We start from the raw sequence: 17,394 nt of genomic DNA, 5'->3' as shown, positions 1-17,394 counted from the left end.
TGAAAAAGACAATGCCTTTATGGTTTATTTACTTTTGTAGAAATAAAACACAGGTTTTCTAAGAAGAAAAAAACTCAGCTTCAGAGTCTTAGAAAATTCGCAGAGCCCTTCGAGCAAAGTGCTCTAGGGAGCTACCCTAGACGGGTAAAACCATACTGACTTGAGATCCGAAAATGTCCCATATTTAAAGATAAATTAACTTTTATATGAAACTTTTTCATTTCTCAACCAATTAAATTTAATTATAAGTTCCAGAAGGAAGGGCGATGCACATCGAGGTGCGTGATTGGTGGCACCTGTCTCCGTATCGGCCAGATACGACTTACTCATGGCTATTTACTACAGCGCAAAAATAAACCAGTTTGTGAAGTGTGCAACCATGTTCTAACGGTAAAACATTTTTTAATACAGTGTCCTAAATATAACAGTGAACGACTCAAATATAGCATACCCAACTGCCCTAGAAGAAAATACAGATACCCAAAGAATAATTTCTTATCTTAAAGACTGTCAACTTCTTCATAAGATTTAAAACATACATTGTAATACACATACATATTATTATTATTAATTGTAAACTAATATATATACACTATTTGTATCAAGTGTAACATTAATCTAAATACGCTAATGCCTCTGCGTGGTAGATGCGTTTAAAAAAAAAAAGGTATTTTTATTTGATTATAGATTATATTAGATTTATATTAGATTAGATATTCAGTTTTGTGAAAGCGCCTGTCTTAGACAAATTAAAGGAGCGCTCCTAAAATTTTTCGGGGTTTGGCTTAAAATTAATTCGTAGTTTATTTTTATTATATTTAAGGCATCATTTAGATTTTTTTTCACTTCAGCAACAAAAGTTTTGGTTGTGCAATGTATCGTCTACATGAAAGTCCTAGTATCTACTGGTATCGGTTAATCATTTGTGTAAATGTAATACAGTGTAGGTGCCATTACGCTACCCCAAGCGAGACCATTCATCTGCGTTCTTCATCTTACCATTGAATGATACGAAAAATTTTCTGTTCTGTAGATATACGCGGATAAAACACGTGATGTTTTTATCTAAGGCGATGTCATACAGTTTTGGAGAAATGTCCTCTAATTTAATATGTCGTAAGTGGCATTTAGATTGACAAATACCACCCCTGATACCCGATAACTTTTGTATCCGTTGTTGCTTTTTGCAAAAACGGATACGTTATTAAGTACGTTAATAAGTATTACGAATAAAAATAAATAAGCAAGAAGAATATAAGTGATCTATATTTAAACCAAATGACAAAAAAAAGAATATTATATATACATTTACTTCTAAATTAAATATTAAATTTTGATATGCCTGACAGTGAAAGATACAAAAACACAATTATTTAAAGTTGAAATAATGATAGCTTGTACAATCACAAAGCATTTAAAACAATAAGACCGAACATATTATATGTAATTGTAATAGATATGTTGCCGAGAATCAAGTTACACTAAGGTACCGAAATATTTCTTCTTTTAGTATCTGCCATAAGTTTATCTATGTGTTTATGTGTATCTAAAATATAGTATATAGGATATTGAATTCCCTACATTTAAAAATCGAAATACTAAAATTAGACAGTAAAAAATTGGAATTTTAAGAATGATTTATAAATTGTTATAATTCAAATTTTACTACTTCATGAAACAAATATTTTATTCGTCATAAACTGTAGCAATCGAAACATCGGAACGTACATTTATAATATAATAAATGTTTCAGTGCCAATGCATTAAAAAACATACTAGTACATAAAAATGGACCCTTGCCTTTTCAAAGTTTATAATAGACACTAATTTAAGTTTATCTATAATTAAAGCAAGTGATATAAATTACCACCATAAAATATTTAACTACAATAACCAAGTACGTATTTGTGAAATTTCTCGATGACTAAATTAATTGATATTTAAATAAATTTGAAGATCCAAAACGTACCTGCTGTAAAATTTAAAAATCTACGACTAATCAAATTATTGGCAACATCGGAGGAGTTTAGTTGTGTACGCAAAGAAATGTACACGGATCCCAAAAGTGTTTTAACCTATTACGGAGTCCACTTAATCCGACGTGTTGGTCGGAGTCCACATAAAGCGCTACCCAGATAATAATATACACGGTGTATATTCGCCTGGAGTTAGTATAATACCGTTTTAGAACGGAGCTTACATAAACCGCTAGATGTATATATATATATATATATATATATATATATATATATATATATATATATATATATATATATATATATCGAGAAAAGGAGTACGACCGTCAATCCAAAATAAACTAAGGTACACTCGAAGAGTGGTGGGTTTTTCGGTCAAAGTGGAGAAATAAAAGACAAAGAAGGTGGCTACTTCATCTATGACGTTTCGCTTTCTGCTCAGAAAGCATCATCAGTTCATCTAAAAAGAACAATATGAAACCAAAAAACATCCAAGGAGAAATTACAACAAAAGTGTGTTACCTTACAAAGACATGTAGCAGTCAATGATGTTAAAAATATGAAAAAACTTACGAAACTGGACATTCAGAGTTAACGTTGTATAAAATAATTAATTGAAACTAGGTATAGTTTGCAATTTAACAAAATTAGCACAGCAAAAGAACATGTGATAAAAATACATGTATTAAAAAGTTATTATAAAAACTTAAGTAAAAAACATTAAGGTTAATTTTAAAGTGTAAAGAACCAAAAAGATCATACGAATGCACTTCCAACAATTTTATTTAATAAATTAGCTTTTAATTTTAACTTTAGGTAACATTATAAGTTATTAAGAATAATAGTAATAAGATAAAATGAAGTTACCAGTCTTTAGCTTACTGAGACTCGCCGATAAATGAATTTACAAGTTTAACACCCACGAAAACACGTGAAAATAGGTGGCCTTGAGGTCAAGGTGACATAAACAGCAAGGCAACCTACCAACTTCTATTTATATAAGGCGGTATATTCAAAATTTGTGATAAATTTGGTTGACAGCTTCTCGTTAAAAAACCAAGCAATGAAAGGAAAAGGTGGTTAAAATCACCACTCACCCCAACAGTGATTGATCTGTCAACACAGAACAAAGCATGCGAAGTCAATCCAAAATATCACATATTATAATATTATGACGTCACTAGTTAGCCAGCTAACAGGTGAAGATTAATACAAATTTCCACAGTCCAAAGGCTCAAACATTTAGGACCGTATGAGAAAGATTCTATGAATCAATTTCAGTTTAGTTTTATCAAACAAGTTTATCAAAAAGAACAATTACTTAATTATGTAAAAGTGATATTGACAAATATTAATAACATATAAGTTGATAAAACTAAGTTAAGGAAGAAATAATTTATTTTATTTTATTTTTATTTAAATTTATTATATGAAAATGTAATAACAAAAACCCCAATGTGAGACAAAATTTAAGTAAACAACATATCAAGCCTAATTCTGTAAAATTAATGCATGATAAATTTGACTCAAATTACTAATGTCGGTTCTCTTATTAAGGGTATTAGGATGTTTTAATATTGAACACATTTCTAAAAACTGTCTTTTTACGAGATTGCGTTCAGTGCCAAGAATTTTAACTTCATTAAAGTTTACTTCGTGCTTAGTGTGGATAGCATGTTGGGCAAGAGCACAAGTATGCTTAGATAAATTAATATCACTGCGGTGAGTCGTAAGACGCCCTCTCAGTGATCTCCCTGTCTGACCGATGTAACATGAGTCACACTCAGCACAAGGTATATGATATATTACATTAACTTGTTCCAGAAGGGACAGAGGTGTTTTAGTTTTAGAAAACAAATTCCTGACAGTCTTAGCATTCTTAATAGCAATTTTAACCGGTACGTTGTTATGTTTGTACAGTTTAACGAGTTTCTCAGTAACTTGAGGAAAATAAGGTAAAGATGAGTAATGGGTAGTTTGATTCCCAAGTACAGTATTAGGCAGAACAGTGTTATTAATTGAATTATTTGATATTGTTCTGAGTTGGTCACCATTGGGTATGTCATTTAAAGAAGAACCATAACTTTGAGTATAAAGGTATTTATTAATAAGGGAGGATGGATAGGAATTCTCAATCAGAATATTTTTAAGTAATTGAAAGGATTCCCTTCGATTAATCGGATGTATCAGTCTATTTAGCCTGCAGCTTAAAGCTTTAATAAGGTTTAATTTATATTTAAAGGGATGACAAGAGTGGTAGTTGAGAAACCTATTAGAGGCCATTGGTTTCCTGTACCAACTTGTAGTAAGGGTGTTATCTCCCATTCTAATGACACGCATGTCTAAGAAGGGAATGCTATTTGTGATCTGTGCTGAATGTTACTGTGAAGCTGTGTCTTATAGAGAACTTCCGAGAGCATCTCACTTACAGATTATTGATATTTTTCTGTAAACATACCTACAAAACTGTAAAAAAACTATTTCCAGATCATATTTACTTTTATTCTGGGAATGTAATGAGTGCCTTCAACTCATATATATATATATATATATATATATATATATATATATATATATATATATATATATATACACTTCTCCAAGAAATTAACGCACCACTTCAATAATTCAATTTTATTTGTAAACAGGCAAAGAATAAAAAATAAAACTTCACCAGATTTACTCTACATTTTATTAGTAATTATAACAATTTGTCTAATCATCAGAACATGTTGAAGTACAGGAGAAAAAAAAAATAAAAAGGAAAATTCTAAAAAAATAATGATAACAAAAGTAAACTAAAATATGAAAAAAGTCTTAATAACGAGTGTTTCCACCTCTAGTACGTATAACAGCCTCACATCGTTGGCCCATACTTAAAATTAATTGCCGTACTTCATTTTGGTCTAGTTCTCTCCAAATCTGGATCAGCCTCTCTCCCACTTCCTGTAAGTTGTTTGGTTGGATCGGTGTTGCTCTTAATCGCCTACCAAGGATATCCCAGAGATTTTAAATCGGATTTAAATCCGGACTATGTGCTGGCCATTACATAGTATTAATTTCTACCTCTTCTAGATAATTTCTGACGATATGTGCAGCGTGAGGTCTGGCATTATCTTGCATTAGTAAGAAATTTTCACCGACATAAGGAGCGAATGGTAATAAATATTGCTCCAGGATCTCCAATATGTACGTTTCAGCTGTAACAGTTTCATTTTCTATGACCACTAGGTCCGTAGGTGCGGTCAAAAAAATACCACCCCTCACCATAACGGATCCTCCACCAAAAATCCGGTGTGTGAGAAGTTACACTGAGCATATCGTTCGATGGGTGGTCGCAACACACGAACACGTCTGTTGTTATTGTACAAACAAAATCGGGATTCATCAGTAAATAGCACTCGTTCCCAGTCAGCCTCTAACCAATTAACGTGTTCTCTGGCAAAATGTAGTCTCCACCTTCGATGCTCTGCAGTTAATAGAGGATCCCGGACGGCAATCCTAGGTGTTAAGTTGTATTCCCTAAGTGGCTGGCGAACAGTTTCAGTACTAATTTGTATAGCATGCACGTCTCGAAGCTGAATTTGTAGACTTCGATGTGTTACAAAACGTTGTCGAAGAGCAGAAATTCTTAAAAATCGATCTTGAATAGGGGTAGTTACCCGGTTTCGTCCTTGCCCTGGTCTGCGTGTAGGATCCCCTGTTTCGAGGAATCTTTCTAATACCCGTGAGACGGATATGTGGGACACATTAAACCGACAACCAATTCTCCGGTAACTCCAACCTTCTTCCGACAGTATCACTGCCTGGGCACATTCATCTTGGGTTAAATTACGTGATTGACGCTCCCTAATAAACACAATTAACAATAATCAACAATTAAACAGTAGCCGAATAAAATTCGTTGAACACTTGGAAATTAGTATATTTATAGAATAAGTACATTTTTTGCTTTTTTTTTGTTTTGTTGCAAAAAAAAAACTATAGCGATAAAACACAGTCAATAAATATAGAGTGTACGAATAGCATACACAAGGGGCTTGCAAAATATAACATTACAATGGAAATTTTTATTAACGCTAATAAAATATTTTAATATTTCAAAGTGGTGCGTTAATTTCTTGGAGAAGTGTATATATATATATATGTGTGTATATATCTGCATTAGGATTTCACCCTTTATTATTTCATCTTTGGCCAAGCAGTCCACTTTCTCATTACCTATTATACCGGCATGTCCTTTTGTCCATATAAATACCACTTCCACTTTAGACAAATTATTTTTTATATCAGATAAAATTGTAGATTTGTATGAACTAAAATCTGTGTTTTCAATTGCATATATGGCAGATTTGGAGTCTGTTATTATCACAGCGTTTTTAATATTTTTTTCTTGAATCCATTCTAGAACTTTTTCAATGATTATAAGTTTAGCTATAAAGATGCTACTAACACTAGATAAATTCTAGTTATAGTATTGGTGGGTATTTTGCATATACATAGCACATCCTACTCCTGTTTGATTTTTAGAACCGTCTGTGTAAATTACTGTGTAATCCACAAAGTCGCTCAGTATAGATTTGACTAAAATATCGTTTAATTGATTTGATTCTGTGTATTTAGGAATTCTGATTCTTGGTTTTTTTATCAAATTTTTGTACGGAAATTTATAAATTGGTAGTAATTTATTTTTCTGTAATTCTGTATAATTCCTGGTTTCAATAAATGCATCTGTAATTGGAAGTGAATTTTTTATTTTTCAATATTTTTTAGTTAAGTTTTCAATGTTTAATAATGTCAAAATTTTTAAAAGATCATTCTAGTGTAGCTTTAATTAATATTTCAAAGGTTTTACTTACACACGACATTAAAGAAATTGGTCGATGTCTTTGTTTAAATTTTTGTCTATTAGGTTTTAATATTGGTTTTAATATTGGTATATTTTTTTAAAATATATCATACAACCAGGTGGGTACAAGAGTAATACATATATAAAATATGTATTACTCTTGTACCCACCAACTATTGAAAACTTTAAGTAATTTCTTCTTCTTCGGGTGCCATCTCCGCTACGGAGGTTGGCAATCATCATAGCTATTTTAATTTTTGAGGTAGTAGCTCTAAATAGTTGTTTTGAGCTGCATCCAAACCATTCTCTCAGGTTATTTAGCCATGAAATTCGTCTTCTTCCGATGCTTCTTCTGCCATCTATCTTTCCTTGCATTATGAGTTGTAGGATGCCATACTTCTCGCCCCGCATCACATGTCCGAGATACTGTAGCTTTCTTTCCTTTTTTTTAAGTAATTGCTCCTTAGTTATTATGGGTAAATTATAAATTAATTCATGAGTAATAAAATCATAGCCAGAAGTTGTATTCTTCGTTGTTTTTATTGCAACCTCCAAATCTTCACTATCAAACGGAGCTTGAAGCTCACTACAATCTACTATATGCATATTATTATCAATTGTTTTTAATATATTTGGTACATAAGTCTGTGCAGTTGTATCTGATAATACCTCAATAATTGATTTCGTTAGTGAAGGATTTCTGTAACTGCTATTCTTATTTGATATTTTTGTAATAAAATTCCAAATTTTTGATATGTCTATGATAGATCTATATCATTTTGAAAATTTTATACTCTTTTTAATCCTTTAAACTCTTTCTCACTTCTCGTCGCAATCTCTATCCCACTCCACTGGTATTATGGTTTTCTTACTCTCGGCTGTGCGACATTTTATTGCCGTATTAGCTGCTTTATTAATATTAGAGATCTCTTTAAAGATGTCTTCAGTGGAAGTGAAACTTTCGTTTTTGATACTGTTTTTTAAAATATGTCGATAGGTTTTCCACTTGGCCTTGAAAATATTTTCAGAACCATATTTATATAAATGTTTTTTGCATACCTCGTATAATTTCCATTCAATTATTTTATTATTCATCAACAATAATTTAGTTATCCTTCCTGTTATATGGAATGAAATTTTGATTTCAGTATAAGGCATGTTTCTCTTTAATATGAATATTAGTATTACTTATAAATAGACATCGCTTTTGTTTTGCCCACTTTTTACAAGAAAATGCAAGCCAAAGAGTTTGAATTCTTATGTATCTATTAAAAGATGCCTTTACAGACGACACTGAAGGTATACATATGGATGAATCTATTTTTAATCTTATGATATACCGCCATCAGTGCAAAATATAGACCGGTAAAGATAAATTTTAAAATCAAATTTGAAAATTAGTAACATTTTAAGCTTATTATGGTAGTTATATTTAAAAACTTAAAAAATCAAATAAATTATGAACCTAGTCTGTTCATAGAATCGATGTATATTCATATGAGAAAATATTTTAACAAAACTACGACCAAATGAATGATACTCATTTGCAGTCATTTTTTAAAATGATCTTCTAGTCACTACGTGTTTCGGATATTGGCTACCTTAATGCCAATTTGTACTTTATTCACGCCTGCTCTGAAGATTATTACAGTTGTTTTAAAATAAGTAAGGAGGTCTTCAATCATGAAATCTCTTGTGTTCCAGACTTTTTGTTTCCATTCAATTTTCCCTGCAGAGTCACTCAGGCTTTTTATATCTACTTTTGGTTTTGTTAGTCGATATTATTAAGCTGTTCCTTACTCAGGCAAAACTGAACTTTCCTTTACAGATCAACTTCAGCCATTTTTATTATATCATCGGCATAACAAAACATATTTACGGAATTCGTTTGAAATTTGTATATCAGATGAAGGGAGTGCTTATTTTATCCCGATCAAATTATCTATATATGGACTAATACTTAATCCCAAGGCCATGCTTTAATGCCACCACCACTACCACAACCACAACGCCACAACACTTGTGTTTACCGCATATAATAACAGAACTGCCACCCCAATACTAGAAAGTCTTGTTTTAAATTAAGCTAAGAGTTACTGAATGAAAGTAAAAACTTTAGAAATAATGAAATTCTAAAATTTCTCCTTGTTTATGTCATAAACTAAATGATCTAATCTGGAGGAAAGTACAGCGTCGACGTTTCAAGTAGAAATAATGTATACAACTAAATGAAAATATGTATTTGAAATTAAACGGATTTGAAGGAAGAATTAAGTCCTAGTTAGAAATTAAATCCTTATTAAGAATCTAGTTAGGTGCTATAATACAGATAAGACTAGTTTCCTTTCGAAACCACCAAAATAAGTTTAGAAGTATGGCAGGGTAGTCTGTTGTTTCTTGGGTCTATTTTTGAACGGAGAATGAGTCTATCTGGGCCCATTGATTATTTTAAAGTACTTTGGTTTTCGTGCCTGTAATCCAACCCTAACTCACACATGATGTAAACGTTCTATCGTTTGACTATTTGTCCGATAATAATAAAATTAATGTTTACATAAAAAATTATAATAGTAACTACCAGTTTTATATTAACTGGTCTAATAGTTAGGGACTTAGCAATTATTTTTCTTCAGTTTGTGTTTATTTCTGGATCACACTTAAAGTACGTTCACAATATTATTAGTCGGTGTTGTCGTTGCATACCAATAATATATCCACGTTTTGTTGTTTGTTTTTGTGTTAACGCATTTTCGAGTAATTAGAAGAAATATTTGATGTGTGATAAAGACTACGATGTCTTTTATTTATTGGTCGTTGGTAATTATCTAATTTAATTTATAATAGAAAAAAAAAATTAACCCAATGGATATTCTTTGTTTTATTATGTCACTTTATTATGCTATCTTGTAATTTTCTTAATTTTCGGTTTTATATCACGTCTTTTTAAGATATTTTTCATCTGTTCCTTATTTTGTTTTACTATTTTATGATGCCATTCATTTACTTGTTCATTGGTTTTTTCAGCATCTTAACAATAGACCATGATTTTATAAATTTTTTTCTCTATTAAAGATAGTCAATATTTTATTGTTTTTCATGAAATTGCATTGTTCATAATTCAGATTTATGTAGCAACTTTTATTTGCGGCTCCTTCATCCTGCATGTCCTTATTTTCCTCTATTGCTTGTTTAGTTTTTTCTACTTTGTAGTTTCGTATGTCGTTTCTTATTGCCTTTGTGATCGTCTTATTTATTTTATTTAGCGCTTCGCTTATACTGTTATCTCCTTTTATCTGTCACCTTTGGTCTATAAGGGTTTTTGTAAGATGACTTAGTTTTTCATCCTTTTTATTTGTTGCACGATATTTTGTTTGAGCCTGTTGCATTGTGTTGACTATTTGTTTGTTCAATATATTGATGTCTGTTGTTGTTGTATCTTTCAATGAATTAGCAATATGTTTTTCGAACTCCTGAATATTAGTTGGTTTTGTCCATTTCTTTGGTTGTTCCTTATTTATCATTTTGAGTCTTTCTTTTTCGGACGATATCGTTATTTTCGTTATACTCATAATAACCTATGATCACTGCTTGTACTAAACTGGTTTAACACATTTACGTTTTTAAATAATTCTTTTTTATTTGTTAAAATATGCTATACATTTTACAAAATCAAATCTTGAAATTATTATATTCGTCTATTTTTTTAACTATACACTACTTAGGTCTTAGCATAGGTGGGTCAAGTATTCTTGAATTTTCATACCAATAACTTTTATATAAGTGTATGTTTGAAATTGTTTTATACCTTTAAGAAAATAAAAAATTGACGGATGTGCCGAATAGGAACTGGCATTAAATGAAAATATTCGCATGCATTTGTACTCCTTTCTATATTATTGCTGAGCTAAGCCAATAAACAAGATGGAAATACGGCATCTTCGGAAATATAATTGTCCACCAAATAGTCACCAAACAATTGTAGACGTTCGTTTTCGGGTTGTATCTCTGAAAAATCGAAAGCAAAACAATGTCCTACTTCCGATGGATTATGATAATCCAATGGTAAACCAAATATATATATATATATATATATATATATATATATATATATATATATATATATATATATATATATATACAGTGATGAGTGCCTTACCACCCGGCAAAATAGCGGAAAGGATAGAAGACAGATTAAGTTGTGAGATAGTATGAGATAAAGCTAGTTCTTGACGTGGCTATTTCACTTCGGTCATAATTATACGGATGACCTCGAAAATATTTTATTTCAATAATTTCTGATGTTAGAATAAATGATTGAATAAATTAAGATATATTATAGTAAAAAACATTAATTATTAGCGATTTTAAATTATAAATCTTTAAGTTTATTTAATAATAAAAATAACTTAACTGAAATATTTGATTAAACTAAAGATAGGTATGTTCAATCCGAAAATAACTATTATGTGTAGAATTGGCGTAATAGTTAGAGACGTGGTCTACTTACAAGAAGATTGGAGGTTCAATTCACACCAAGGATAAAATTTTTGTTTTATTCAATCAAAAAATAATAGAAAATATGATACATATTAGGTAAAAAGTTTTCGAAAAACTCATTATTTACAATTTATTCTTATTCCAATGTTAAAAAATAGAAATACAAAATAATTCAAATTCAATTTCAGTTTTACAGTCTTCAGTTGTGATTGCAAAATAATCCGGTTAAGACTGTTTAATGCCAAATCCATCACTAAATTCTCAGTGTTAATATAAATTCCTCTGTACAGGTAATGATTTTCAAAACAATTAACAACATTGTAATAGATGCGCGCGAATAGCTGCCTGCTTTACAGCTAACCAAATCATCAAGCCATCAAAAATAATAACATACCGAGAAGTGTTTTTGCACGGTAAACAGAAACTTTTTATTGAAAAAACAATTCGTGAAAATGGTTTTAATAACGGTCGAGGAAAAAGTGCAAATTGTTGTCTGGCATGTGAATGGATTATCAGACAACATGATTAGACAACAATTTGTAAATATGTTTCCAAATAGGCCGGCTCCAGCACGATCAACAATTCAGTCTATTATACGTAATTTTTTTACTTATGGATCCGTGTTCACTCCAAGAGGAGTTCGTAGACGAAGGGAGGTAAATCCAGATTTGGAACTAAGGGACACTTTAATTTGTGCAAGTATTGAGCAAAATCCTACCCAATCAACATCTCGTCTCAGAGAACAATATGGAATTTCAAGATTTAGAGTAGGTAAAATTTTGAAAAGACATGGATACCGTCCCTATAAACTTCATAAATCCAACGAACAATTCCCTGGGGATCAATATAGACTTTTAGAATTTTGTCAAACTGCAATGGAAATGTCACATCAAGATGAACATTTTTTAGAGAACGTTTTGTTCACCGATGAATGTACGTTTTCATTGCAGGGCCGTCACAATTCAATGAATGCTCGGTATTGGTCTCGAGGAAATCCTCGTCAGATTTATGTCGCTCGTACCCAGCGTCCTCGAAAAGTAAACGTTTGGGGAGGCATAATAGGGAATCATGTCATTGGTCCATTTTTTATAGACGGTATGTTGACTGGGCGGAAATACTTGGAACTTCTGCAAAATCAAATTGTCCCAGCCCTTCGTAATTTACCAATACCTTTCGATTCCATATGGTTTCAACACGATGGTTGTCCCGCACATAATTCTCGCATCGTCAGTGAATATCTCAGTGCGACTTTTCCTAATCGATTGATTAGTGGCCACGGAGATATTTTTTGGCCTCCAAGATCACCTGATCTTGCACCTTGTGATTTTTTTATGTGGGGATATATCAAGTCCAAGCTATATGGAATTGAAGACGATAGGCCTAATTCTCTCCAAGAATTAAGAGAAAAGATCTCTGATTCAATGAGAGGTATTAATCCAGAAACATTAACTAATGTTAGACGAAACTTTTATACTAGATTGGGTTATTGTTCTGCTGCTAATGGAGGCTTATTCGAACATTTATTGTAAATACATTTCATTAGAATAATTTTTTTTATTTTTATAGAATTTCTACCTATTTAAATATTTTTGGAAGTACATTTATTTAGAACGTTCTTTTATGTTTGAAGAATTATTACTTTATTTTCGAAAGTACGACATTGTTTTTTCAATAGGATTTTCATGTTTTACTATAAACACTTCTAATAAAAACTGAAATAAATGTCTAGTGATTTAAAGCAAAACGATATAATATCTGCATAATTTCAAATTTTTAAAAAAGTAAAACCTCCATGTGGGATTTGAACCCTGAGCGCCTGCATGAGAACATCGTGACTTGAACTCTGATCCATCAAACTTTTATGTTTCTTTAGTGACAGTTTGGGTTATTGTTCTGCTGCTAATGAAGGCTTATTTGAACATATTGTAAATACGTTTATTTACTATATTTTTTTTTATTTTGTAGAATTTTTACTTAAGCAAAACGATCTCTGCATAATTTCAAATTATTGGAAAGGAAAACCAGTGGGTTTTGAACTCTAATCGTCTGCAACGTCTGTGTCGAGTTCTTACCACTAATCCACGAAGGATAGTGATTATTCCGTGACAAGAGTGTATGAAATCCTCACATCATAGTAGAAATTATTCCTTATTAATAATTTAAAACTTTAGATTAAATAATTACTATTAATTAAATTATTTTATTCACATTTTTGCTTTATTGTGGTCAATCAGTTTTTACTTTATGTGAAATTAAAAAATGGAAATACGTCACACATACGTTACACATAATAATTATGACCGAGGTGATTTAGCTCGAAGCTAACGTCTAAAGGTGTGAGACTATCGATTTATAATGTTAATTATAGGTTTCTACCGATTATTTCCCACCTCTACTACTTTCATCTCTTTTTATTTCACAACGTATTATATTTTCTATCTTTTGCGTTATTTTGCCGGTTCTTAAGGCACTCATCACTGTATATATATATATATATATATATATATATATATATATATATATATATATATCGTAGCTATTTTCCAATTGCACTGTTTTCGTTTCTGATTACAGAAACGAGGCCAAAATTTTAAATTTTGCAGAACCATGCTTGTGCCAAATGAAACCTGCAGCCTACTATTTGGGTATTTGGGAATATTGTTCTTATGGAATTGTGAATGGTTATTTCAAAGACTGCCACAATAATTTCTGAGTTCAGATTTAATCCAAAATTGAAACATTTAATTTTCAAAAGTTTAAAAAGATTTTTTTAAGAACATTTCTACTTATTTGTTAGTAAACAAAAAGCAAGTGGAATATAATATCTATTTTCCATTACATGCAGTGTGAACAACTGCAAGAAATGATCTGGACAGTAGCTGAATGTATATAATTTGCTACTTTTGCAAACAAGGGTAACATTTGTTACAAGTAGACACGAAAATACGATAATTTCTTCAATATCGTCGGTAATGAAAACAAAGTTTTCATCTTTTATTGTCTTAATAGTCATTGGTTATATAGATGCAATAGCGTCTGTTCTACTTTTTGGTAAAACCGGTAGAGTTTTGTAGAGAATATAGCGAATGACTTTGACTGTTAAAATAATTAACTGGGCAGGATTTTCTCTTAACACAGAATGTATTACCTTGCAAGGCTTCTCACAAATGTCATCAGTTGCTTTACGTTTAACACCAACACTCACTATCTGCCTATTTAGTTTTTTCAAATTTTTTTCATGGGTATGTTCTAGTTTACTGCGCATAATCAAGTTTTCGGCACCCACAGTATAAATTTTAGCTTTACACACTTCACCACTTTGTAATTCTTTGTGTTTTGTAAATTTCTTAGATTCTACCATTAATACAGGTTTTCCACGTTCACTAAAACTTTTAGAACATTCCATAATGTTTTGTTTGCAAGTAATCATTACAAAATGAAAGTGAAAATAAATTTAAACTTTCTTAAACTCAAGTTGGTTTTCCCAGAAATTATAATTCCCTGCTTGGAACCAGTTGCGTGATGTCAATAAAGTACCGTAATTAGCGTCGGTAGAAATTATTGGTAGGATTATCTTCTACAACTGCTCGGTGAAGAACGAATTGAGGGCTGACCGAAAGTTTAGCACTATTGTTAAGTCGATTAGCTTTGTATTTAATAGGTAACAATACAAGATATTCTTTTATTGTAAAATCATTGTTATTTTTAGGGAAAAACATTGGACAGATCCGAACTTAATTCTCTAAAACCTACACCAAAAATGAGACCTAAAGCAAGTACTAGACCTAGGCCAAAAACAATACATATTGATAGTGGTTCTGTTCAGATAGCCGAAGGGATGTCCAGTAGAGGTAAAAAAGGATCGTCTTCGAACCTTACAGGTAAATTTAAATTATAAATTTAGTTACCCTTTACTACATGGTAGTTCAATGCTTATTATTTGTAATTAATAAATTCATCCACAATAATGCATGCAGAATATTTTTATACAGCTAATGCAGCTTTTTATCAATAATCATTTTCTATTTGAAGCACCAACAAAATTTGAGCTAAAAAAATTGATACCTATTGATATATTATGTACCATTTGCTTTGAACAAAAAATATTTACATTCAGTTGAAAATTAAGACCATTACCCTAGAGTACATATATGATCATGGACCAGTACGTATGAGTAAATATCTCACGCAAGCCTAAATTCACACACAGACACAACTACATACATAAACAAACGAACCTACATGGATATACATGTATAAATACATACACAGCCGACATACAAGCACACTCAAGTTCATACAGACACCGGCACTTTTCTTATGTAAAAGTAGTTCAGTTAAATTGGCTGAAACTTTGCAGATATGTAGCTTTGGTCATGCTGATCAAAAGATATCCGTGTCCCAAGACTCAGAAATCAATAGTTTCTGAGTTACAAGGTTCAAAGTGTCAGTTTTGTCCTTTTGAATACTTAATACATATTTGCAAACTATACAGTTTTAGTAAATACTTGCAACTAATTTCAGGGAGTGATTCTGCATGAAAAATAACGACAGTTTGCTATATAAATGTTTGCCGTAAATACTTTTTTTTCCGAGATCCGCGGTGTTAAAATTTTTCTTACAAACTAACGATTTATTTATTGCCCTGAAATTAATTGAGATGTGCAAATGAAATTTAGTGAGTTTTAAAAATTGTTTATTGTGCATTTTCTGACACAATTACAAATTTTGTATTCATCACGACGCGCATACGGGTAATGGTCTCAATTAAAAAAAAATGGTAGGCAACTGATATTTTTCAAATTAAAAATCATGTTTGAATTCTTCATTTAATTTTTGTCAAAAAAACTTTCCTGTGTTTTTCATACAAGGCGCCGTACTTTTCATTCTTTTAATACATTTTTACGAACTATCTAATAGAATAACATTAAACCAGAACAATAACAGTAAGCATCATTAGTATAATTTTAAATAGATGCACAAGCTACAAGAAAGAAATGTTCAAAATTATCTCCCTGAAATGTGACACGAGTTGCAATTCTTACCCTCATTGGTTGTCGTATTCGTGCAAATATTCCTTACATTTTCTTATTTACTTATGTAAAAGTGTTTCAGTTATGTAAATTGGCTGAAACATTGCAGAGAGGTATTATATTAATCATGTTTCACTAATTGACATATTTAAATTCTTTAATAAAACTCATGTTGATTGAGACTGGCTGAATGACAATTGTCCAAGCCAAGAGAGAAAAAAAAAATGCAGAGAGGTAGTTTTGGTCATTCTGATTTAAAGTTCTCAGTGTCTCAAGACTCAAAAATCAGTTGTTTCTGAGTTATATAGCATCAAAATATCGGTTTTTAGTCCATTTTTTAAAATCCTAAATTTGGAAACGTACCGTTCCACACATTCAATATACGGAATCTGAATCTTAATAGACACGAATATGGTACCGGAATGACATTTCTTAATGTTTCCCTATCAAAAACAAAGTGAGATGTCCTGGGTAGGATATCCAGGGTATCTGGGTACCGAGATATACTGGTGGAATATCTCGGTTAATGCGTTTCCAAATTCATTATTTTGAAAAATGGACTAAAAACCGACATTTTGAAATTAATTGCTTTTTGAGTCTTGTGGCAATAGGAAATTGATCGGCATGACCGAAGCTAACTCTCTACAAATTTTCAGCCAATTTAACTGAAACCACTTGTACATAAGTAAATAAGAAATATTTGCACGACTATAACAACCAATGAGGCTAAGAGTTGCATCTTATGTTACGTTTCAGGGATGACATTTTGAACATTTTTTGTAGCTTTGCGCCTATTTAAAATTTAATTAGTAGTACTTACTGTTATAGTAGTACTTTCTGTTATTTTTCTGGTTTAATGATATTGTATTACATAGTTCTTGAGAATGTATTAAGCCATGAAAAATATGCGTTAAGATCTTTTATTTTTTTGCATAAAAACGGGGCCTCATATATATATAAAAAAAAACGGGTGTGGCAGTCCAGTGGGACTGCCGGTAGAAGTTATACTTCTATACACGCGTTCGCGTTAAAAATTTAT

General features: G+C 31.1%; 1 protein-coding gene across 6 annotated transcripts in view; it reads left to right on the top strand.

The window, feature by feature from the left end:
- The window catches only part of Patronin (calmodulin-regulated spectrin-associated protein patronin), a 210,824-nt gene that overhangs the window by 157,978 nt on the left and 35,452 nt on the right, over window positions 1–17,394 (top strand). For all 6 annotated transcript variants that reach the window (XM_072532006.1, XM_072532007.1, XM_072532008.1 and 3 more), the window contains one exon: window positions 15,032–15,203. In XM_072532006.1, the coding sequence (XP_072388107.1) occupies window positions 15,032–15,203 (172 nt within the window). The remainder of the gene's footprint in view (window positions 1–15,031; window positions 15,204–17,394) is intronic.

The sequence above is a fragment of the Diabrotica undecimpunctata genome, chromosome 5, assembly GCF_040954645.1.
Source record: "Diabrotica undecimpunctata isolate CICGRU chromosome 5, icDiaUnde3, whole genome shotgun sequence".
In the NCBI taxonomy this organism is placed as follows: Eukaryota; Metazoa; Arthropoda; class Insecta; order Coleoptera; family Chrysomelidae; genus Diabrotica; species Diabrotica undecimpunctata.
Note: the sequence above shows the minus strand (reverse complement) of the source record. Positions and strands in the feature narration are given on the sequence as shown.